General features: G+C 46.0%; 1 protein-coding gene across 1 annotated transcript in view; it reads left to right on the forward strand.

The window, feature by feature from the left end:
• Nucleotides 1-26,340, forward strand: part of LOC124711494 (serine/threonine-protein kinase SIK3) — a 523,642-nt gene that overhangs the window by 345,484 nt on the left and 151,818 nt on the right. Inside the window, exon 2 of the mRNA XM_047241604.1 lies at nucleotides 5,663-5,843. Coding sequence (XP_047097560.1) covers nucleotides 5,663-5,843 — 181 coding nt within the window. The remainder of the gene's footprint in view (nucleotides 1-5,662; nucleotides 5,844-26,340) is intronic.

The raw sequence follows: 26,340 nt of genomic DNA on the forward strand, positions 1-26,340 counted from the left end.
TCAGGTCCAGTGAAGGCAGCAATCTTTAACGCAACTGCCGCTAGCGCTCCTTACGGTGCGATTTGGCACTAGAAAACAACGCGAGACAAAACTTGTATTTACCAACAAATTGACACTACCATCACCTCTGTAGATACTATGAATTAATTTATATGATTTTTCAAAGTTGTAAAGTCCTTTTTGAAACACCCTGTACTATGCTGTTGGAGGACATTATCTTGCGCTTGCATGGAACCTGTGGTAGTAATCGAAGGGACAATGACATCTGCGGAGTACGTGAATATTATTGCGGATCACCTGCATCGTTTCATGCACTGATGTTTTCCCCGACGGCGATTGCATCTTACAGCGGTATAACAGTTCGTGTCACAGCCAGGATAGTGCTACATGACAGTGAGTTTGGATCGAAGTCTTGGCCGCGGAATTCGCGCAGTCGGAACCCGGTGGCTCACAACTGGGCCGGTATTTATCATCAGATCTGTCAGCACAAACGACCGACCTGTAATTTAAGGGGCTTGTCGGATCCATGCAATGCCACGCGGAATAGCCGTCATATTGCGTTGCAAAGGTGGACCATACCGTTACCATCTAGTTGCTCACAACGTTTTCTTTCAGAGCATAATCCGTGATCTCTGGTGATTCATTACAGAGTATCACTGTCAATATCTGTTCAGTTTATCACCCTAGCCGTTTTTGTTTCCGTGATAATACTCTCACAACGGTGGAAACGCGTGTAATATTCGGCCGCATGACATTGGTTCTGCAGCTGCACATACTCGATGTATCCGTACGAGCAGGAAAGAAGTAGCAAGCAACGTTCCAAGGCGAACCGAAGGCAGGAGAAGTGGTTCATCATTCGCTACAAGCAACGTTCCAAGGCGAACCGAAGGCAGGAGAAGTGGTTCATCATTCGCTAAGGACTTCGATGAAAGCACTGGCTACGATATACCGTACATGTTGTGCCAGTTTCTTTAGAAGATCCAACTGCATAGCGGACCTATGAACAGATAATGCTGAACGGCTTACTGCTGTTTGTATTCCCACAAGAAATCGATTAAATTTGAAAAAAAAAATAATCTGAAAACTTGGTTACCTGACAGGGAGAAACATGCGGTTAGTCTCTGACATCCGGCATTCATCTGACTTATCGCCTAATTACTTCTCTATGTTCACGGTTGTGAAACAAAAGTGCGTGGACAGCGATTTGTCGCCATGTTGGGTAGCTGTTGAAGAGTGCAAACTCGTGTATTGAGGTCGCATCATCAGAGTAGAAAAAATCTTCCCACAGTAGGTTAGAAAACATGCTAAAGTGAATAAATTTTAATGGCGAAAACGACTGCCAAAATATTTAGTTTTTTTTTTGTAAAAATTTAAAGGGCGGTCCTTGTACAGCGCTCTACGAGCAAACGTTTGGGGGTGGGAGGATTATTTTGTTACATTGTGTTTCATAAAAGAGAGTATTGAGAATGAGACATCCCCTAGGCTGTGGCTGAGCCATGTTTCCGCAATATCCTTTCTGCCAGGAGTGCTAGTTCCGCAAGATTCGCGGAAGAGCTTCTGTGAAGTTTGGAAGGTAGGAGACGAGAAACTGGCAGAATTGAAGCTGTGAGGACGGGTCGTGAGTCGTGCTTGGGTCGCTCAGTTGCTAGAGCACTTGTCCGCGAAAGGCAAAGGTCCCGAGTTCGAGTCTCGGTCCGGCACACAGTTTTACTCTGTCAGGAAGTTTCAAAAGAGAGTATTACTCATTATCGGCTGCAGAAGGTAGAGCAAATTACGACAACGCCGCCGCTGTTTGGTTTCCAAGTGCTGAGCTGCTCGACTCACAACAACGCGACGGACAGCTAGTCGTTTATCGGGCACTTACCGGCTAGAGCACGAATGTGGTCTCACGACCTGTCTGGTCTAAGTCATTTGCGAATCCTTAACCAGACGTTCGAATAATGAATATTAAAATAATAGCTTGTGGTCCCAAGGCCGTGCCAAAATTGTGTGAAGCTATTAAGAGAAATGTGCTTTGACAGTAATTGTTGTAACAACACCTGCCAACTTATAGTGATAAAGTTAACAGGAAAATATCTCCAGATAACTAAGCAAACAAAGCATCTATTGTGTGTGGTATATTTAAACACATACCACGACGGACGTTAGTGGGTCTTAAAGGAAAGAGAGCGTGAAGAAAAAGGTCTCTGGTCACCTCTTATGCTGAGCTGATGTTCCGCCAGCTTGTTTGTAGAATTAGCTATAAGGATTCCGTAGAATAGTCCGGCTGGTCACACTTTCGTCACGTTGGTCAGAGTAAATTTTGATGGAAAAAATATTAGTGTAGTCTATTTCGTTTCTATGTACGTCAAAAATGGCTCTGAGCACTATGGGACTTAACTCCTGAGGTAATCAGTCCCCTAGAACTTAGAACTACTTAAACCTAACCAACCTAAGGACATCACACACATCCATGCCCGAGGCAGGATTGGAACCCGCGACCGTAGCGGTCGTGCGGTTCCAGACTGTAGCGCCTTTAACCGCTCGGCCACTCCGGCCGGCCTATGTACGTCAGTTGAAACTATAAGTGCGTATAGCTGTCGCTTCTAGACGAGATACTTCACCAGTGACTAATTGCAAGGGAGTTAATAATTTTAAAAATAAATAAATTTCTGCTCCCAGTAGGAACGAATTTTTTTTTTTAATTTGTTGAACAGGGCAACTATAATGAGATTCCTTCTTTGCATTTTTCTTCTCTGTTTTTCATTACAAAATCAGTTAGTATTTAATAATCCCCGACTTTTTTCCTTACAAATGCTATTTTACGCAACATTATATGGATTAAGGTGAGTCGGTCAATAATTGTAATTGATCTCTTAGCAGATACAATACTCCAGCGATAGCTTACAGACAAGAGAGAGGGAGATACAAAAGTGTGACATTATATTAAGCTACATGTTTGCTTTTGTATAAAGATTAATTACTTGTCAATCACAGATATCGATGAAACCTTCAGTGACATAGTCCCTTTTTAAACTTCTTGACTGTCGCCTGTTAGTGTTACATGCCTGACATCTGGCGTCGAAACTGTCTACTGGTAGGTCTTTGGCAGCACTATAACGATGCGTTGTCACATGTTTGCATACGTTCTCATTACGTGAAGAAGATAAATGTACGACTGTGGCAGTATTTGCCCTTGTAATCTTATGCATACTTTTGTTGTTCTTACCCTACTACTGAAAAAAATCTTTGATGTGCGTGTTTTTGACAATCGAGCAGCACACTAATAGTGTCACTGAGAAATGGTAGAAAAGCAGACAGACACGAAGGAATGAATTGCAGTAGTATGTGATACCCATTGAGTAGATAGTAACCTTACAATCACAGCCGGAGACTAGCAGTCAGCTATAGATGACAGTTGGAGTCTATAACAATTGTTGAACATTTCTTTACTCAACACTTAATATAAAACATTTTCGAAGGTACTAACACAAATACTAGCAGTACTTTTAGAAACTATCTCGTTGCTTGAGCAAACTGGGTTCGGGGTGGGTATGTGCTGTTGTGACAACAGATTTGTCATCAGAGACATAATCGAATAGCATACAGAATTTAACAGAGAAGCACATCTGCTATTTATTGACAATGTGAAAGCCTTTGGCAGTGTAGATGGGAGAATACTGTGGGAAATGCTAGATATAAGAGGCATAACACATCACTTAATTAAAGTAATCCAACAGATGTAGTAATGCTAATGCTGGAAAACAGAGTGTTGCAGCACCAACAAATTTAAGCTCATGACAAGGATGCAGTTTGTCTCCGATACTTTTTAATATCAATGTCAGTACGTTCAGCAAAGGCTGAAAGAAATAAATCTCACACCCATAGATTTAACCAACGAAATTATCTAATAAGAACACTCTTTCATAATGAGCAAGTTTTTACACCTGACAGAGGACAGTCTTCAAAAAACAATTTTTAAATTAGCTTGACAAGAGCCATAAATTAACGATTTAGAGCCGAAAGAAAACATAAGCCGTCCAGAGTCCGGTCCGAAGTAGTATTATAATAAACGACCAGTAAATAGAGAGCGTGAATGAAGTAAAGTTCGTGAGAAATACCATCACCTTCAGAAACGAAAAGACGTAATGAAAAAATCTAAATATTCTTTTATATCGGTGGGAACGTATGCAGACCACTGAATAAAAAGCTAAAGAAACTAATCCAAGTTCTACAAACGATCAGAAGTACCACCCGTACATTATGACAGTGAGACTTGGACAATAGCAGCTGAAATTGAGCGAAGAATATAAGCTGTGAAATGAGGTCTTTAAGAAGAGTAGTTGGCTATAGAGTATTTGATGTAGTAAGACCACAACAATGTTACAAGAGTATGAGACCTAAAAATCAAATTAATAAATCAGGGAATGTAGAAATGAATGGAGCGATAGCATAAGAATGGATTAAAGTAGACAACAACAACAAAGAGGAGGAGGAGGAGGAGGACGAGGAGGAGAGATGTAATAATAAGAAGAGATTATGCTAACTGACCCACCACTTGCAAACAAATTTACAATAGGAGAACAGGAAATCAAAATTGTTGATAAATTTAAATATTTAGGCGAAATAATAACATACAATCTAAATGAGAAGCCATCATGGCAGAATAGAATAAAAAAAGTGAACTACGCAAATTACATTACTAAAACTACATACAACAAAAAAAGCCTATCTGTAGATGCAAAATTAAAACACTATGAGACAGTTACACAACCAGAAATAACGTATGCAGCTGAAACCATCTTCAAAGCAACTAATACAGTAGAAATTGACAGAATACTAAAAATAGAAAGAAGAATAATTAGGACATGTATAAATAAACAGTATAAAATAAATGGACATTGGAGAATAGCATCAAATGAAACAGTATATAAGAAAATAGAACCAGTCATGAGCACAATCAGGAAGAAACGCATCTCATTCTTTGGACATCTGTTGAGAACTCCAGAAAACAGAATTAGTAAAAAAATAATACAAAAATTGTAGGGTAGCTAGAGCGACATTAAATGGATCACAGAAATTAAGGAAGATATGAAAGAACTCCAAATTACAGTAGATGACCTAAAAAACAAGACAGAGAAAACCAGAATACTGCAAGACCCGCAAACCAGACTACAAATGAATATCAATAAAAGGAGTACAGGAAGAGTGGTCTCAGATGAAGAAAGAAAGAAGATATCTGAAAGAATGAAGAAGTATTGGGCAGACAGAAGAGCAAAACACCTTTCATATAAGAATAGACTCTAATAATTATATTACCTAAATATCATATTAAGTTATTGTTGAGCCAAATTGTATCCCTGTGTAACAACTTCTTTACAACTTTGTATTTTTGACTAGAGTGGTCCAATGAAGGCCATAAAACAGATGATAATAATAACAATTGTTGTTGTTCTTACATGCCGTGATCCTCAGTTAGGTACGTTTTTTTGTGGAATATGTGAAGCTATCGTAACTGTGAACTTGCATAGGACATTGCTGAGGCTGTTACGATGCTCAGTGGTGCACCTTAACGGAGAACGCAACTGCACAGCTGTCGCCACCGGTCGCGTGTAGTCGGGACGGGCCGACAGCAGTTCTGCCCAGCGTCGCAGCCTCTTACAGCTCTGCCTTCTTGTTGCAGGTTGCGATAAAAATAATCGACAAGACGAAACTGGACGAGGAGAATCTGAAGAAGATTTTCCGCGAGATCCAGATAATGAGGAAGCTGCGGCACCCGCACATCATAAGACTGTACCAGGTGATGGAGACGGAGAAGATGATCTACCTCGTGACCGAGTACGCCAGCGGAGGCGAGATCTTCGGTGAGTGTCTCTCTCTCTCTCTCTCTCTCATGTTGAATATGAGGGTGTTCACCAAATGACTGTACTCGGAATGGAACATAATTTTATTGTATGTTTAATCCTATTAACTCTTATAACAATACAGATATTCAGACAAGTGTGGTTTTTAAAATGGAACCCTGTAGTTTTGTAATGGCACTCGATAGTACTTGAAAACAAGACTGCATTGCTATAACGCAATATAGGAACTGAAACGTTTCGGAAAAGTATAAGGAAGAGGAGAGGGGGGGGGGGGGGGGGGGGCGACGGCATCACCACACACACGCACGCACAATATCTATTGCGTTTCAGGAGCTAATCACCTAGAGAGTAACGTAGCAAGTGCGTAGCGGCAGTTATGAAAGTGCAATATGCAACAAACATAGCAACGGCTTAGCTCATGTAGAGAAACGGTGCATTTCACATGTCGAATCAATGTGGCTCCCGACGAGATTTCAGCGCCGACGTGTTCAGCGCGAATCGCTGACTGCTTTTCTGCACAGCGGGCCGCTGCCAGCTTTATACACTACTGGCCATTAAAATTGCTACACCAAGAAGAAATACAGATGATAAACGGGTATTCATTGGACATATATATTATACTAGAACGGATATGTGATTACATTTTCACGCAATTTGGGTGCATACATCCTGAGAAATCAGTACCCAGAACAACCACCTCTGGCCGCATAAACGGCCTTGATACTCCTGGGCATTGAGTCAAACAGAGCTTGGATGGCGTGTACACGTACAGCTGCCCATGCAGCTTCAACACGATACCACAGTTCATCAAGAGTAGTGACTGGCGTATTGTGACGAGCCAGTTGCTCGGCCACCGTTGACCAGACGTTTTCAGTTGGTGAGGGATCTGGAGAATGTGCTGGCCAGGGCAGCAGTGGGACATTTTCTGTATCCAGAAACGCCCGTACAGGAACTGCAACATGCGGTCGTGCATTATCCTGCTGAAATGTAAGGTTTCGCAGGGATCGAATGAAGGGTGGAGCCACGGGTCGTAACACATCTGAAATGTAACGTCCACTGATCAAAGTGCCGTCAATACGAACAAGAGGTGACCGTGACGGATGCGACCATCATGATGCTGTAAACAGAACCTGGATTCATCCGAAAAAATGACGTTTTGCCATTCGTGCACCCAGGTTCGTCGTTGAGTACACCATCGCAGGCGCTCCTGTCTGTGATGCAGCGTCAAGGGTAAGCGCAGTCATGGTCTCCGAGCTGATAGAACATGTTGCTGCAAACGTCGTCGAACTGTTCGTGCAGATGGTTGTTGTCTCGCAAATGTCCCCATCTGTTGATTCAGGGAACGAGACGTGGCCGCACGATCCGTTACAGCCATGCGGATAAGATGCCTGTCATCTCGACTGCTAGTGATACGAGGCCGTTGGGATCCATCACGGCGTTCCGTATTACCTACCTGAACCCACCGATTCCATATTCTGCTAACAGTCATTGGGTCTCGACCAACGCGAGCAGTAATGCCGCTATACGATAAACCGCAATTGCGATAGGCTACAATCCGACCTTTATCAAAGTCGGAAACGTGATGATACGCATTTCTCCTCCTTACACGAGGCATCACAACGACGTTTCACCAGGCAACGCCGGTCATCTGCTGTTTGTGTATGAGAAATCGGCTGGAAACTTTCCTCATGTCAGCACGTTGTAGGTGTCGCCACCGGCGCCAACCTTGTGTGAATGGTCTGAAAAGCTAATCATTTGCATATCACAGCACCTTCTTCCTGTCGGTTAAATTTCACGCCTGTAGCACGTCATCTTCGTGGTATAGCAGTTTTAATGGCCAGTAGTGTAGTTTCTCCTCCTCCTCCTCCTCCTTCACTTCATGGATTAGGCATGTGAAATTTTCTATCTTGTGACTCTTCAAGCTTTTCCGGCGCATATGTTGTAAATAGTCTTTACGGGTTCGCCGCCGGATAACGTTGTGCGAAGTCCACAATATTTCCTCGGAGGAACTGTCCGACATCCTCAGGTGGTTCAACCTTGCTGGTGGCGAGGTACTACCGACGGTATTCGCACGTCGACGCCCCGTTTCTACAACACGTGCACGGAGAATGCGCAGGCGCGGAAATCACAAGTGACCAGTCATTTGAAAATAGATGGCGCCGTACTCAGACGCATTCTGCCGAAAATCGCAGAGTGGATCTCCTGCGCGTGCGCTGTTCATGGCAGTGCGGCCAGACGTTACTCAAGATAAACCGTACCAGGAGCCGCTGCAAATGGAATTAACTTCTCTATACTGATTCTGTAGTGCATCTGTCCCATAGTTCTGAAATTATTGAAATCATTTCACTCGAAAGCAATGTATTCTTCGCAGTGGTTGTTTGATGTGAGCAGTTGTAATCGTTCAACTATTTCGTTGCGATTGTCGTCGTAGTAGATGAATTGTGAAATTCGATTGCTACTTTTCGTATGCTGAATGTCTATAATGTTTGTGTCGAGCCGCCCTGTAACATTAGTTTAATAATTTTTTTTTTTTTAATTTCACTCTGTTTGGGTATTTTGCTACTAATGCATGGGATTTCTTATGTTCATCAGTCATACGTAATATTTTTCACACTTGTCTATATCGTTTGATGAATACTAATCAGATTATGAAGTTTTTTAAGAATAGTGGTCCCATTGAACAAGCTAATCTTTCAAATTCTCTATCCCCCGCCACTATTGCATGCTTGGCTAGACTTACAGCCTGTATAACCAACGTACAAAGTTTTCCTCAGATAGCTTTGTCTGTTTGAGTGACGCCATTATCATCATAATCATACTCTTCTTCTTTTTCTCCTCCTCCTCCTCCTCTAATATCTCCGTCTTCTATGTTCATACATTCATTGTTTGTTTTAATCGTCGTGAGGTTTACGCTCTTCTCTCCTTATTTTCTTACAAATAAATTTGTTTTTGAAGAGGGTCCGCCTCGACAAAAACACAATTTTTATTTTTATTTCTCAGGCATGTTTCCTTGGCGTTTCAGTGTCATCAGTGCGTTTTTTACTATCTTTCTATAAAACAGGAAAAATGTTTTCTACTACGTGTACAGAAATAAAAACTGAGCTTTTAAGACACTATTTATATATTTCAAAAAACAGAAAATGTTCCGTATATATACCTTGTTACCACACGCTGTGGATTTCCTGTATTTTCACGTTATGTTTCTGAAGTTTGTCATCTGGAACTTCACTTAATGTAAAACACGTACTTATTTCGAAATTTTACGAACAGGAATAATATGATTTTGGCTACCATTAACTAATTCTATGTGGAAAACTGTGTGTGTGTGTGTGTGTGTGTGTGTGTGTGTGTGTGTGCGTGCGTGTGCGCGTGCGGCGGAGGGCTAAAAAATATCCTATAGGATGGCCAACTCAGTACAGAGAGAACCAAGGGCAACCAACACAAGCTCAGAAAAAAACAACACATATGGTGTTTAGCAACTGCCATGCCAGAGTTGCAAATCAGTTTATATAGGACAGACAACGAGAAACTTTAAGACCAGACGCACAGAACACAGAAGAGCATTACACAGTAACAGCTGTCGTTCACCGTTTGCTGAACACCTTATGGACATGAAACACAGCCCAACCAACATCAACACTGACTTGAAAATTATGGAATGCAACAGCTGCATCCCCTCACAAAAACTAATAAATGAAAAAAAACTATCAAACGCAAAAAGCCATAATTGAAAGAAAACAAGAAAGAAATGAAGACACAGTTCTCTCCAGTGGAATTCTGTTCTCTGCCCTCAAAAAACTATCTGACAACACCAACCCACTAACATGAAAAACCCACCCCCTTTTCCAAACAAATAAACAGACACACACTCGAAGGTTCGAGTCCTCTCTTGTGTGTGTGTGTGTGTGTGTGTGTGTGTGTGTGTGTATTTGTTGGGGGGGGGGGGTGTTATCCTTAGCGTAAGTTAGATTAAGTAGTGTGTAAGACTAGGGACCAATGATCTCAGCAGTTTGGTCCCATAGAACTTACCACAAAGTTACACACACACACACACACACACACACACACACACACACACACAGTTTTCCACGTAGAATTAGTTAATGGTAGCCATAATCATAATATTCCCAGTCGTATAATTTCGAAATCAATAGGTTGCAGATGACAAAACTTTGTTTTTGAAATATGTAAATACTGTTTTAAAACCTGAAGTTTGTATGCGTATAGGTAGTAAAAACCATTTTTCCTGTTTTATAGAGGGAGCATAAAAAACCCACTGATGATGAAGAAAGTTCAGTTAAAGCATGTCTGGGACATAAGAATAAAAATTGTGGGTTGCTTAAGGCGGACCCTCTCCAAAACCAAAATTATACATTGTTCTATTGGCTTCAGCATCACCGTGTTCATCTTCCTCATCTTGGTCTGTAATTTTTGATGGTGACTTCATAATGGAATATAAAATGAGAAACTGCACGTGACACTTGCATGTTGCTACGCCGCTACAATTTATAGCAGAATGTAGCAAGTTGTCGATACATCATTCTTTTAATGTATATAGGATTGCTGATAACGCCATGAAAGCGAATGGTCTTTGTGGTATTCTAATTGTATATTTCCGATATTCTTGGGTAACCCTCCACATACATTGTATTGTGATCCAGTAATATTTTAGCATTTGAGAGTAACACATTGCAGTTATACGTACTGATTAATTGTCAATTTCTAGACTCTCCACATAAAGATAGACAACATTTACTCTGATCAGCCGGAACATTACGACCGCCTCCCTAAAAGCCGGTACGTTGACCTTTGGCACAAGTAACAGCGGCGATGCGTACTGGCATGGAAGGAATGAGGCCTTGGTAGGTCGCTCGAGGGAGTCGGCACCACATCTGCACACACAAGTCAGAGCTCCGACGCCACGTTGAATCACATCCTACATGTGTTCGATCAGGTTCAGATCTGGCGAGCTGGGGGGCAGCACATTGTGACACGGAGTATTATCTTGTTGAAAAATGCCACTGCCGTTGGGAAATATGATCGTCATGAAGAGGTGTATGTGGTCTAGAGCCAGTGTACGACATACCCTGGTCGTCACGGTGCCTTGCCAGAGTTCCACTGAACCCATGGATGTCCACGTGAATGTTCACCAGAGAATAATGGAGCCGCCGCCAGCTTGTCTCCGTCCCGCAGTACACGTGTGAAGGAGCTGTTATCCTGGAAGGCGACGAATGCACGCCCTCCCACTGACATGATGAAGCAAGTATCGGAATTCATCAGACCATGCAACGCTCTGCCAGTGGGCCAACGTCCAGTGCCTATGGTCACGTGCCCATTTCAGTTGTAGTCGTCGATGTTAACATTGGCACATGCGTGGGTCGTCGGTTGCGGAGGCCCATCGTTAGGAGTGCTCGGTGCACTGAGTGTTCAGACACACTTGTACTCTGCCTAGCATTAAAGTCTGAATGTAGTTCCGCCACGGTACGACGTTCGACATCTGCTGTGAGGGTTGCTTTCGCCACGTGCTGAAGACACTCACCACAGCACTCCTCGAACACCCGACAAGTCGTACAGTTTCTGACATGCTCGCGCCGAACCTCTGGGCCACCACAATCCGCCTTCGGTCAATCTCAGATAGGTCGTGCGCTTTTCCCATTCTACATGCAGCAGGCACGCTCACGGATACTACAAGCACTGTTCGCATGTCTGACTAGCAGCCATTCCTCGCCAGGTGACGGTGCAGTCGCCTTCACTGCTTTGTATCGATAAGTAAGTAGGTGGTCGTTAATGTTCCTGCTGATCAGTGTATGTGTACTGAGTTCCACTTTCTTATAATATGGATGTAACATTGTTACTAAGTTTTAGCCGGCCGGACTGGCCGAGCGGTTCTAGGCACTACAGTCTGGAACCGCGCGACGCAGGTTCGAATCCTGCCTCGGGCATGGATGGGTGTGATGTCCTTAGGTTGGTCAGGTTTAAGTAGTTCTAAGTTCTGGGGCATTTTATTGCAGATTTGGAGACAATTTGTGTTCGTTTGGGGATAATTTGTTCAACTTTTCAAGAGGTACATCTTGCAACCTCTTTTCAAGGTTCTATTCATTCTGTTCAAATTCTCTTACAAATATTTTGCTGTCACTTACAGAATTACGATGCCATCGAAACCTTTCATGTCTTCTCTCTGACCTTGAATTCCTTTTCCAAATTTTTCTTTAGTTTCCTTTACTGCTCGGTCAGTTTAGAGATCGAATAAGATTGAGCATAAGCTACAATCCTGTCTAACTCTCTTCTCAAACCACTTATTCCCTTTCATGTTCTTCAACTCTTTTTAACTGCGGTCTGGTTGCAGATGACCTTATGACCTCTAGTTCTTTGTATTTTATCTCTGTTATCTTCAGAATTTTAAAGAGGGTTATTCTAGTCTGCATTGCTGTTAGTGCCGCAGAGCGGTCTGAGGCGCTGCAGTCATGGACTGTGCGGCTGGTCCCGGCGGTGGTTCGAGTCCTCCCTCGGGCATGGGTGTGTGTGTTTGTCCATAGGGTAATTTAGGTTAAGTAGTGTGTAAGCTTAGGGACAGGTCACCTTGGCAGTTAAGTCCCATAAGATTTCACACACTTTTTTTTGCTGTTAGCGCAAATAAATAATTAGCTGGTTGTGATTGATGAATGAGCCACTGATCCCTTCCACGCCGGGTAGGACCATAGTGGTAAAAGAAGTAAGTGCAGACTCACACTTGTTCCTAGTTCGCTACTCTCAGATCGCGTCCATGGGTTGGTAGTGTTTATCCTGTTTCTAGTGTACTTCTAGTTTACCTTCACTAGTTTTATTAGTTTTTTACTTTGAGAAGAAGGGTGTATGTCAGAGCCAGGTTTTTGTATTGTTCATATTAATCATATACTTTCACTTTAACAGTGACATCTTAATACTATCTCGCAGTCAACTTAGGCTTTATTTCCAACAATCAAAGTGCATGCCCCTGCTGGTCGGTTCAGTCGTACTTCAGTGAGTTAAGAAGTTAATTTTGATTTTGTGATTCATTTTCCTGTTATTTTACTGTCCCCTGTTGTCTTCCTATATAGTAAGATCATCTGATTTTGAGCCGCCAAATAGTTCAAACTGTTGTGATACCATTTGTATGATCTTAGGCTGACATATTACGCTCATCCCTGAAGAGAGTGAAACGGCGGAAAACCACTTTACTAGCATGTTGGCTGTGGTTTATCACCCGGCTAGATGCGTACAGTGTCCATAAAGTCCCGTTAGCATTTCAAAAAAATCGTAACTTGGAAGCTTCACTGCCGGAAAACAAAATCGCAACACCAAAAAATAATTTAGAATAATGAAATTTCGGGGATATATTTGTGTAGGTGAGATATTTAAATGATTAACATACAATGTCACTGGTTAATATAAGCGCGAGACTAGCCATTGCAAATGTGACATTGTTATAAATTAATCACCGATGTAACCGCCAGTCTGGTGAATGAAAGCATGCAAATGTGCATGTGTTTTGTTGTGCAGTTGCCGGTTGTCAGTTTGTGGGACGGAGTTCCGTGTCTGTTCCACTTCGTCGGACCATGCAGGGACGGTTAATGCTGTTTGTGGATGACGCCGGAGTTGTCGGCCGATGATGTGCCATGTATGCTAAACTGGAGGTAGACGTGGTGATCCAGCAGGTTAAGGCAACGTGTCGACCCTCTGTGGAGCATTTTGGGTTACAACAGCGGCATATAGGCGAACGTTACCCTGTTGGGAAAGACCTCCTGCAACGCTGTTCGAGATTGGCAGCGGAACAGATCGAATCACCAGAATGGCGTACAAACTTGCTTCGTACGAAATCGCACCCCAGCCCGCAAGTCCGACTACAGGTGCAGTGTGTGTAGGACGCACACAGGTTGGTTACAGGCCCCCATCTGACTCCCTCCACATCGACAGACGGCCGTCACTGGCAAAGAGGCAGAACCAGCTTTCACCAGAAAAGACAAATGATATCCACACACCCTCCAGTGAGCTCTTGCTGGATGCCACTGAAGTCTCAAGTGGCGGTGGCCAGGGGTCAGTAGAACGCACGCTGCAGGGCATCTTTCTCGGAGCTGTCCTTGAAGTAGCCGATATGAAACAGTTTCGTGTTCACTGTGGTGCCAATTGCTGCTGCAGATTCAAGGCGATGCGCCAGAGCCATACACAGAACACGATGGCCTTCCATCTCGGCAGTGCCCCGTGGCCGCCCGGAACCCGGTCTTCTTGCGACCGACCGTACATTGTCGTGACCACCGCTGCCAGTAATCGTGTAAAGTGAGTGTATTGCTTCTTCATCGATACGTGTACGAAGGGTAGCAGTTTGGTTAACGGATGTTGCTACTCGTGACCTTCGAAATAACCACACAAAAGAAAATGTAACGGTGTGACATCGCGAGACCACGGGCACCATGCAGTGGGACCGTCACGACTCGTGCACTTCTCAGGAAACATTCTGCACGTTCAGATTCCGGTGTGTGGGTGCAGCATCGTGCTGGAAAGTGATGGCGATCATTAGTAGCAGGATCTGTTGCAGCGTGCTCACAAAAAAACACTCCCGATACGGTTTTCTGTGCAAAGAAAAATGGGCCTATGACAATATCGTGCATTAGGCCATACCAAACATTATTGTCCGACCTATCACGGGTGTGTTCTTATGTGTCGTATGGGTTTTCAGAGCCCAAAATCCTAATATTACAGCGATTCACGTGTCCAGAAATGCGGGACGTTGCTTCAGCAGAAAACGGTCACTTTTTCGGGTAGTCATTGTCAGCATCGATGGTGGCCAGCGTGGAACACGTGGCTACATGCCGCTGTGGATGATCACTTAGCTGAAATGCTTCGACCGTTTTCACTTTGTATACAAAAAAGGCGTAACCGTTTTTGCAACGCTCTATGGGGAGTTGATGTTCGTTCATGCAATTTGCGTGATTCGCAACAAATTGACTTCAGAAGGCTGCACTGAAATTGTGGGGAATATATGAACGTTATGATTACGTAGGCTTTCCCTGCGTAATAAGTCTTGAAAGTCTCTTCGGGTTTGCTGCCGGATCCTAGAATCAACTTCAGGAAAATTCTGCTTCTGCTGATGAGTCCGGCTGAGAACTGACTCCAGGTTGCAAATCGACGTCCTGTATAGGCCACCGTTCAGAACACGGCGGATACGCCGCCCATCACGGTTGCTGCCCTCCAAGAGGGGGAGGTGGCGCCGCCCTCAGTGGAACACTGCTGTCAACGATATATCGCACTCCGTTCAATTTTGATGCGAGATAATACAGGATTCCACGTCTTGCTGAGAGGAAACCCATTGTCTCTTTTGATTAAGTTATGCGCCAACCTAATTTTAATCGCCTCTTTATAGACACTGTTCCACATTTAAGCAGTGTTCCGCTACTGCCGATTTTTCCGGCTGTTGTAGTCTCGTATGACGGCGATGTTCCACACACCTGTCATGCACTGTGCGAATCGAACGGCCATTGTAAGATTTCCCACATTGACACGGAATTTTGTAAACCCCGGCTTTCCTAAGCCCCAAATCATCTTTCAAAGAGCCGAGCAGAGCCCTAATCTTAGAAGGTGGACGGAACACACTCTTAATGTTAAAATTCCTTAAAATTCGTCCAATCTTAAACGATAAGCCTCCAAAATAAGGAAGAAAGGCCACCGATCTATGTTCCTCTTCCTACACCTCCGGAGATGGTCCAAACTCCAAAGCCCAACGAATCTGCTTCTCGGAGTATCAATTTTCCTTAAAAACAGCTATCAAGGGCATATGCCATTTCCGACGCGGACAGCTTAACCCAAGAACGTGCGCATTTGATGGCTGTTTTTTACGTAAATGGATACTCCGAGAAGCAGATTCGTCGGGCTTTGGAGTTTGGACCATCTCCGGAAGTGTATGAAGAGTAACATAGATCGGTGCAGTAGCTCCAACAGAAATGCATAGTTTCACGGCTTCCTTGGCACCTGAGTTCTTTGTAAACATTGTGTTTTCATATGTTATGAGTCAAAACATGTGGTGCTCACTGGAAATTTATTTTGTGACCAAACGAAAGTGTTTAGTAAAGCAAACGATCGAGTTTGTGAAAACACGACCAACATTACCAACGTGATTTGTTGGAGGAAAACTGCGAAAACAAAGGCTTAAGACATCTGACGTATGTTTCATTCCAAGACAGGTGCGTAGCGCAACGATCTTTATTGCACGTTTGTCGTTGTGTATTACTGATTACCTAGTAAATCAACGCTTGTGCGTTTGGCGGAAGCGTGAAAGCCGTCTGCCCCGGAATTGTATAAATTCAGTACTGGCAACGGTAATTTTTGAATAAAGAAACCTTAGACCGATTAGTGTCTGATTGCAATACACAATCAGCAATTTAATTATAACTTCTATTTTCGGTAGGACGTCATTGGAGGGCGGGATTAGCATGCACAAATGCAGGAAATCGGCGAAGTGGTGGTGTGTCATTGTCTACTGGTTGTGGACATCGGTTGCCTCGTGAATAATCGATGCTATCAGAGAGTAACTGCAGAGTTAAGAACTACAGACACGTACCGCATGTCTCCTGTATTGTAAAGTAAGAATCGAAGACCTAGTTGAGGTCGCACTCGCATGGCTTAGCTAGAGACACAGCGCGTCTTGTCGGCCGCCTTACCACGTTTTAAAGCCTCTTGCAAGGGTTACCACTCTGCCGAGAATGTCCACGACCGGTAGCTGCCGCGTGCCCCGTAAGTATGTTATTAGACCCTAGTCACAACGTCAAACAAGACTGCGGATTGTTGCGTCCATTGAAAAACCACTTGGATTTGAGAGTGCATGGTGTCCATAGTGTGCAATGTGAATGTGGTAAAAATAACTTGGGGCGCGCAATGCACACTGTATCAGAGCTCTGCACCGAACATAGATGGCATATCGAGTACAGAAATCTCGAGAAATTAGCAATAGAGCAACACAGACTTACAGACGGGCACAAGATCAGCTTCGAGAAAACGAAGGTCCTCCACCACACTTGGACTTAATGGGACTGCGAAGTAAAAGAAGCAGTAGAGATTCTTATGTTTAGTAACAGTTTCAACGGAGGCAGCATTATAATCTGAGCGGTGCCTAGAGAAGACTATTTGACGCGTAGTGTCTTCAAAGAAATAGAATAAAAAATTCTTACTCTCAAGGAGATGGGGGACGCTGTGGATGCCCTCCGTTTTCCTTCCGCCCCGGCGGGGGAGGGAGTAATACTGTGACATTACCGATTTCCTGCAAATACCACTCCCCCCCCCTCTTCTCACAGGTGACGTCACCCTCAATATAATTTAGAATTGTAAGGAACGTCACCTGACCAATAGCCAATAACATGGTTGGTTTATTTGGGGGAGGGGAACAGACAGCAAGGTCACTGGTCCCTTCGGATTAGGGAACGATGGGTAAGAAAGTCGGCCGTTCCCTTTGAAAGGAACCATCCTGGAATTTGCCTCAAGCGATTTAGGGAAATCACGAAAAACATAAATCGGACTCCCCTGCGGCTCCGGGGGTAAGAATAGGGCCGAGGTATTCCTGCCTGTCGCAAGAGGCGACTGAAAGGAGTTTCACAAGTTTCGGCCTTTATGTGATGGTCCCTTGTAGGGTCTGACCTCCATTCTTCAAAATTTACCCAAAGAGCGAACCAATTGGGGAAGGGCGCCTTACATGGTGTCGCGTTTCAGTCCCGCTCCTTCTCCATCTCTTGGGCGAGGACACCTTGTTGGGTGCGTTTTCCACCACACACTATGCAGTGTCGCTTTCTGTGTCGATGATGACCATGGACTTCTTTGCACCTGATATCTAGCATGGTAGCCAGTCCATTGTGGTACCATGTACCCTGTTGGTTGTAGCCCCATGACCACACAGGGATCGCTCTGCTGATGCCTGCGCTGCTAACTCCCCACATATGCCAAGGGGTAGATGCCCATCCCCTTGGGGCATCGGGACTCCTGGCAATGGCCATCCTGCTAGGTGGCCTTTGCTGCGGCTGGGTGGCGCCCGTGGGCAGGCCCCCTGGTCAGAGTGGGTGGCATCAGGGCAGATACGTGATGAAGCGTAGTCCATCATCTCTTCCTGGTGGTGAAACACCACCACTCTCTAAGCGTTCACGAGCTCAATTTAACGAAAAAATGGCTCTGAGCACTAGGGGACTGAGGTCATCAGTCCCCTAGAACTTAGAACTACTTAAACCTAACTAACCTAAGGACATCACACACATCCACGCCCGAGGCAGGATTCGAACCTGCGACCGTAGCGGTCGCGCGGTTCCAGACTGTAGCGCCTAGAACCGCTTAGCCTCCAGCGGCCGGCTCAATTTAACTCACAGAAGTACGACGCCAAATCATTTCCCTCCCTGGCCACACCATGGGAGGAACATCAGGCTAGAGATGGCACCGGATCTTATTCACTCTGGTACCTTGTATGTTCGAGAGCTGATGGGGAATCTTTGATGATGATGAAGCCTCGGTTTTTTGTTGAGCATTTAGAGGACAAGTTTGGGAAGGTGGAGGGATTGTCCATAATGAGATCTGGATCAGTCTTGATCAAAACAGCATCCTCTGCCGAGTCACGGACGTTACTCGCTTGTGACAAGCTGGGGGATGTTTCTGTCACCATCACGCCCCATAAGAGCTTAAATATGGTCCAGGGTATCATATTTCACAGGGACCTTCACTTGCAGTCCGACGATGAGCTGCACGCCAATTTACAGCAGCGAAGTGTACATTTCGTCCGGCGTTTCCACCGGGGTCTGAGGGATAATCAGGTTGCCACCGGTGCCTTCACCTTGGCCTTTGAGGGTGATATATTGCCCGAGAAGGTCAAGGTGATCGTCTACGGCTGTGATGTAAAGCCGTATATTCCTCCCCTGATGCGGTGCTTTAAGTGCTGGAAGTTCGGCCATATGTCTTCCCGCTGTACTTCCAGCGTCTCATGTCGAGATTGCGGACGCCCATCACATGCCAGTACTCCATGTGCCCCGCCTCCCATCTGTGTCAACTACGGAGAGCACCATTCGCCTTGCTCGCCAGACTGCAGGATTCTCTAGAAAGAAAGGAAAATCATGGAGTACAAGACTATGGACTTACTGACCTACATTGAGGCTAAGAGAAAATTTGACGCCTGCATCATGTACGTGTGACATCGTCTTACGCCCCTGCTACAACAGTTCTGGCTCCATCAGCTCTGCCAACCCAGGTCACCTCTCAGAGCCGGAAGACTACACCTGCCCTCTTGATGGTGGGGGGCATTTCCCTCCCTGTTGCTCCTGCACTACCTACTTAGGGAGCAACACCCCGCCAACCTATCGTGGACGTTCGTTCCCACTTCTAAGCCAGAGAAGCGCAAGTCGTCTTCGGCTTTTCTCGCTAGGAAGCGGTCCCTTGGTTTACTCCCTTCCCAGGTTTCTGCTACTGAGAAAGATGACACCTGCCAGTGGCTGAAGAGCTCAAAAGCAGCTGGTCGTAGGGCTTCACTCTCATCCTCCGTCCCAGAGACTGAGCCTGTGAAGTCCTCCCAGCCAGGCAAACCCAAGGAGCAGCGAGAGAAATCCAAAAGCAGTCCCCTAAGACCAAGGAAATTGCTGTGGCACCCACACCACCTCTGCGTCTGAGGATGGGGTGGAGATTCTGGCGTCTGCTGAGGACCCAGATCTCGCCCGACCCTCAGACACAATGGATATAGACTGCTCAAGCAATAAGTCGGTGGCAGCAGGTGACTCTGAGGCGTAAGCTGCCTCATTAAATGTTCCATACCTTCCCAGTCTCCCGATGACGTCATCCTCCAGTGGAATTGCTGCGGTTTTTTCCACCGCCTGGTTGAGCTACGGCAACTATTAAACTTTACACCTGCTATCTGCATTGCCCTCCAGGAAACCTGGTTCCCGACAATGCCGACCGGTGCCCTCTGCAGCTATAAGGGATATCCCTTATAGGAACCGTAGCAACTATAATCGAGTGTCAGGTGGAGTTAGCGTTTATGTCCTAAACTCAGTCCATAGTGACACTGTGCCCCTTCAAACCTCTCTTGAAGCCGTGGCTGTCAGAATAAGGGCGACACAGGAAATAACTGTTTGCAACATATATCTCCCTCCAGATGGTGCAGTACCCCTGAATATATTAGCTGCACTGATTGATCAACTCCCTAAACCTTTCCTACTTTTGGGAAATTTTAACGCCCATAACCCCTTGTGGGGTGGCACCGTGCTTACTGGCCAGGCAGAGATGTCAAAACTTTACTGTCCCAGTTCGACCTCTGCCTCTTAAATACTGGGGCTGCCACACTTTTTAGTGTGGCTCATGGTAGTTACTCGGCTATTGATTTATCAATTTGCAGCCCAGGACTTTTCCCATCTATCCTATGGAGAGCACACGACGACCTGTGTGGTAGTGACCACTTCCCCATCTTCCTGTCACTGCCCCGGCGTCAGGCCCACGAACGGTTGCCCAGATGGGCTTTAAACAAGGCGGACTGGGAAACTTTCACCTCTGCTGTCACCGTCGAATCTCCCCCACACGGTAACATGGATGTGAGCAGGTGACTACAACAACTGTTTCTGCGGCAGAAAACGCGATCGCTCGCTCTTTAGGGTGCCCTTGGCGTAAGGCAGTCCATTGGTGGTCACCGGAAGTCGCTGAAGCAATTAAGGATCGTCGGCGAGCTCTACAGTGGGATAAACGGCACACTTCCGTGGAGCCCCTCATAGCCTTTAAACGGCTCCGTGCCCGCGTTCGCCAACTTATCAAACGACGGAAGCAGGAGTGTTGGGAGGGATAACGTGTCGACCATTGGGTGCCATACGTCTTCTTCCCAAGTCTGGGCAACGATCAAACGTCTTTTCCGGTACCAGATCCCAACAGGTGTTACCATAAATGGCGTGTTATCTACCGACGCAAACGCGATTGCCGAGCACTTTGCTGAGCACTATGCTCGAGCCTCTGCGTCAGAGAGGGAACGTCCTCTCATTCACTACACGCCTCAGTGAATCCTATAACGCCCAATTTACAGAGTGGGAGCTCCTCAGAGCTCTTGCACATTGCCCCTACACAGCTCCTGGGCCTGATTGGATCCACAGCCAGATGATTAAACATCTCTCATCTGCCTACAAGCGACATATCCTCGTCATCTTCAACCGGATCTGGTGTGATGGTGTCTTTCCATCGCAATGGCGGGAGAGCACCATCATTCCGGTGCTCAAACCCGGTAAAAACCCGATTAATGTGGATAGCTATCGGCCCATCAGCATCACCAACGTTCTTTGTAAGCTGCTGGAATGTATGATGTGTCAGCGGTTGGGTTGGGTCCTGAAGTCACGTGGCCTACTGGCTCCATGTCAGGGCGGCTTCCGCCAGGGTCGCTCTACCGCTGATAATCTTGTGTCCATCGAGTCTGCCATCCGAACAGCCTTTTCCAGGCGCCAACACCTTGTTGCCGTCTTCTTTGACTTACGTAAAGCATACGACACGACATGGCGACATCAATCCTTGCCACATAGTATGAGTGGTGTCTCTGGGGCCCGTTCCCAATTTTTATCTAAAACGTCCTGTCGCTCTGTAGTTTCCGTGTCCGAGTTGGTGCCTCCCATAGTTCCATCCATGTGTGTCTCTATTTTTAGTGGCCATTAACGGTCTAGCAGCAGCTGTCAGGCCCTCCGTCTCGTCTTCTCTGTATGCTGACGACTTCTGCATTTCGTACTGCTGCTCCAGTACTGGTGTTGCTGAGCGTCGCGTACAGGGAGCCATCCACAAGGTGCAGTCATGAGCTCTAGCCTATGGCTTCCAGTTTTCCGCCATGAAGACGTGTGTCATGCATTTCTGTCGGCGTCGTACCGTTCATCCGGATCCAGCACTTTACCTTAATGACGATCCACTCACTGTAGTGGAGGCATATCGATTCTTAGGTTTGGTTTTAGACGCTCGTTTGACTTGGCTTCCTCGTCTTCGTCAACTTAAACGGAAGTGTTGGCAGCACCTCAATGCCCTCTGCTGCCTGAGCAACACCAACTGGGGTGGAGATCGCTCCACGCTGCTGAAACTCTACAGAGCCCTCGTTCAATCCCGTCTTGACTGTGGGAGTGTGATTTATGGTTCGGTGGCCCCATGAGCATTGCATTTACTCGACCCATTGCACCATTGCGGAGTTCGACTAGCGACAGGAGCTTTTAGGACAAGTCCGGTGACAAGCATACTGGTGAAGACTGGAGTCCCTCCATTGAAGATCAGACGTGCACAACTGCTCGCCAGTTATGTTGCACACATTCATAACTCTCCTGAACATCCTAATTACCGCCTTCTTTTCCGAACCACGGCGGTTCACCTCCGGCATAAGCGGCCAAGGTAAGGGCTAACGATTGCAGTTCGCATGCGATCGCTTCTGTCTGAACTGGAGTCCTTCCCTTCACTACCTCTCTTCGAGGTCCATTCACGTACACCTCCGTGGTGTAGCTGTAGGCCGAAGCTTTGCCTGGACCTTTCACGTGGCCCTAAGGACTTCGTTAACCCTGCAGCTCTCCACTGTCACTTCCTCTCGATTCTTTAAGTGTTCCGGGGCTCTGAAGTGGTTTACACCGATGGCTCAATGGCTGATGGTACCGTTGGCTTCGCCTTTGCCCACAGAGGCCATATTGAACAGCATTCCTTGCCTGATGGCTGCAGTGTATTCACTGCAGAGCTGCTGGCCATATCTCTATTGTACTTCAGTATATCTGTACATGCCCTGAGGAATTGTATCTTTTGTGCACTGACTTCTTGAGCAACCTACAAGCTATCGACCAGTGCTACCCTCGCCATCCTTTGGTGGCGTCCATCCAGGAGTCCATCTATGACCTGTACCGGTCCTGTAGTTCAGTGGTGTTTGTGTGGACCCCAGGACACGTCAGCATCCCAGGCAACGAACTTGCCGAGAGGGTGGCCAAACAGGCTACGCGGAAACTGCTTCTGGAGATGGGCATCTCTGAACCTGATTTGCGATCTGACTTACGCCGTAGGATTTTTCAGCTTTGAGAGAAGGAAAGGCATAACAGTAGACACAACAAACTGCGTGTCACTAAGGAGACTAGGAATGTGTGGAAGTCTTCAATGCGGGCCCCTCGCAGGGAATCCGTTGTCCTCTGCCAGCTCCGCATTGTCCACACTTGGGACACCAACGGTTACCTGCTGCGCCGTGAAGACCCGCCTCAGTGTCGGTGCGGCGCCCGGTTGACTGTGGCCCATATTCTGGTGCACCGTCCCACTTTGACTGCCCAGCGGCGAAATCTTGGGTTACCGGACTCGTTGCCAATCATTTTATCTGACAACGCCTCATTGGCTGGTTTAGTTTTACATTTTATTCGTGAGGGTGGATTGTATCATTTGATCCAAGTTTTAGCGCATGTCCTTTGTCCTTCTGTGTCCTCCACCCTAGTGCTTTTAGGGTGGAGGTTTTAATGTGTTGCAGAGTGGCTGGCTTCTCCTTATTATTCTCGTGGTCGGCCAGCCACTGCAATCTGCTTTCTTGTTTTACTCTCTTCTTTTTCTAGCGTCTCTGCTGTTTTCTTGTCTTCCTTTGTTCCTTTTAGTGTTTGTTGCCTTTCCTTCGTTCTTGTGGTTTTTCCTTTCTTTCCGTTTTGTGTTATAAGTCTCGTCTGTTTTATTCTCACACTTGTGGCATTGTTTCATTAGGAACAAGGGACCGATGACCTCGTAGTTTGGTCACTCCCCCCCCCTCTTTTTTAAACCAACCACCCTAAATCAGGATGGCTGGACGCGGGTTTGAACTGTCGTCCTCCCGAATGCGAGTCCAGTGTGCTAACCACTGCACCATCTCGCTCGGTCCGATGACAAGTTTGAAATGTAAAGGAAGCAGACTTGTCTCCCGGTTGACCGTGATCTCCTGACGAAGAACATGGAGGTCGTGTTCGAAAGCTCGAGTCTTAACTCCTGTCTGACGCAGTGTGAACACCACGAAGATTTTATGCGAACGCTACGTGCTGCCTACTGGTCCACAGCGAACGAGCGCAACACTGCGCTCCTGGGACAATATTTGGTGCAGCGACGTTTGGAGGCGGTACATGCCTGTGTGTGTCGTAGAGTATCGAGCAGGCGGCCGGCCGCGGCCTCGGCGCGCACCAGCAAGTAGGTCGCACCCCGACCGCCGGCGATTTGGGCCAAGGCGGGGCCGCAACTGCCGCAGAGCTCGCCTCTCCGCCTCGCCCACCCCCCCTCGACCGCCGTGTCGCACACGACCACGTTTTGTACACGTCCAAAGCCTGGCTCACTCCGCAGCGAACACGAGCGAACCAGCTGCTTGTCGCACTTCCAGCGAACGTTACAATACGTTCCCGATTCGCCGCTAGCAGCACAGAAGAGATCGCCCGTTTGCTGTTTCGCCAGTGGACATTCGCCGTTGACTCGAATCGCGTGAGCGACGGAATGGTCTGGAGATAATATACAGGGTGTTTCAAAAAGGACTCTGCATCTTTGAAAATCCATATAAATTAATTCATAGTACCTACAGAGGTGATTATAGTGTCAATTTGGAGAAAAATACATCAAGTTTGGTCTCGCGTAGTTTGCTGGTGCCGAATCGCATCGTAAGGAGCGCTAGCGACAGTTGCGGTAAGGATGGCTGCCTTAACTGGGCCAGGACGTGCTAGCTGTGTGTTTACGCTAAAGATCCTCCTAGTGGGTTGGCTCTGAGCACTATGGGACTCAACTGCTGAGGTCATTAGTCCCCTAGAATTTAGAACTAGTTAAACCGAACTAACCTAAGGACATCACACACATCCATGCCCGAGGCAGGATTCGAACCTGCGACCGTAGCGGTCTCGCGGTTTCAGACTGCAGCGCCAGAACCGCGCGGCCACTTCGGCCGGCTCCTCCTAGTGGGCCTACAATTTATGAGTGGCGTAAAGGTTTTGTAGAAACAGGGTGCTCGGTAAGACATGAGAAATCATCAGGTCGTCAAAGCACATCTGATGACGTCGTTGAACTAGTGAGACAACGTTTTGTCAACAGCCCTATGAAATCGATCCGGCGTGCACGTCGCGAACTGCAAATCCCATATACGGTTGTTTGGCGTGTGTTGAGAAACTGTTTGCATTTGAAACTGTACATATCGACGATCGTACAAGCAATAAAAGACACTGATAAAATTACCCGCAAGAACTTCTGTGCCGATATGTTAAATCGATTACACGAGGTTGAACATTTCGTGGACAAAATCATCTTTTCTGATGAATCGACATTTCACTTAAGTGGAAAGGTTAACACACATAACTGTAGGATCTGGGGCAGTGACAATCCACATCAAACATTTCAACATGTTTTTGATAGCCATAAACTTGAACGTTTTTTGTGCATTGAGCCAGAACAAAATGTATGGCCCCCTTTTTTCCGTGAGAGAACCATCTACGGGGTAGTGCACCTGGATACGTTACAACAATTTTTGATACCACAGATCAATGAGGATGACCAAGAACGAACTGTTTGCTTCATGTAAGATGGGGCACCACTCCACTACCTGGCTCACGTCCGGGATTTTCTCAGTGACCGCTTTCCAGGTCAATGGATTGGCCGTGATGCGCCAGTTCCATGGCGTCCACGTTTCCCGACCTGACACAACTCCATATTTTTTTTTATGGGGATTCATAAAGGATATCGTGTTTGTACCTCCTGTGCCGGCTTCTGTACAAGAACTTCGAGCAAGAATTTACGCCGCCACTGAGCAAGTTACACCTGCAATGCTACAGCGAGTTTGGGAAGAAATTGTCTTCAGATGGGATGTGTGCAGGGCAACCAACAGAAGCCACACGCGACATCTTTAGTTAAAGGTTTAAAAAACTTAATGTGTTTCCCTCCAAAATAATGCTAAACCCCAAGCTCTATATCTTCTTTCAATAAATTTATATGAATATGTAAAGTTAAAAATGGTTCAAATGGCTCTGAGCACTATGGGACTCAACTGCTGTGGTCATACGTCCCCTAGAACTTAGAACTACTTAAACCTAACTAACCTAAGGACATCACACACATCCATGCCCGAGGCAGGATTCGAACCTGCGACCGGAGCGAATATGTAAAGTTATAAAGTCCTTTTTGAAACACCCTATAGTATTGGTCGTAGTAGAGTACGCACGTCGTAATTGCTCGTGAGGTGCCCAGCGCAGATGGCGAAGGAAAAGAAACTCGGTTGACAGAAAGCTGCCGGATGAAGAATTCAGAAGTCCTACTGGGGACGTGCGAAGGACGATAAGTTCATTAGGTCAGTCGTTTCCAGCCTGACGGTATTTTCCCCTTTGTACATGAATAAGTAATTTTCTGACAAAAGGTTCACTTGATCTCCGCTCACGAAACTAAATTCTTTTCAAATTTCATTACTGTCATCACTGTTTCATAAGACTGTAGTACTCACTGCATAAGTTACCAATAATTATATTTCTTTATAATACTAGCATTTACGCGTGATACAATGTTGTGGAGATTCAGCTCGTGA

The sequence above is a fragment of the Schistocerca piceifrons genome, chromosome 8 (genome assembly GCF_021461385.2).
Source record: "Schistocerca piceifrons isolate TAMUIC-IGC-003096 chromosome 8, iqSchPice1.1, whole genome shotgun sequence".
Classification (NCBI taxonomy): domain Eukaryota; kingdom Metazoa; phylum Arthropoda; class Insecta; order Orthoptera; family Acrididae; genus Schistocerca; species Schistocerca piceifrons.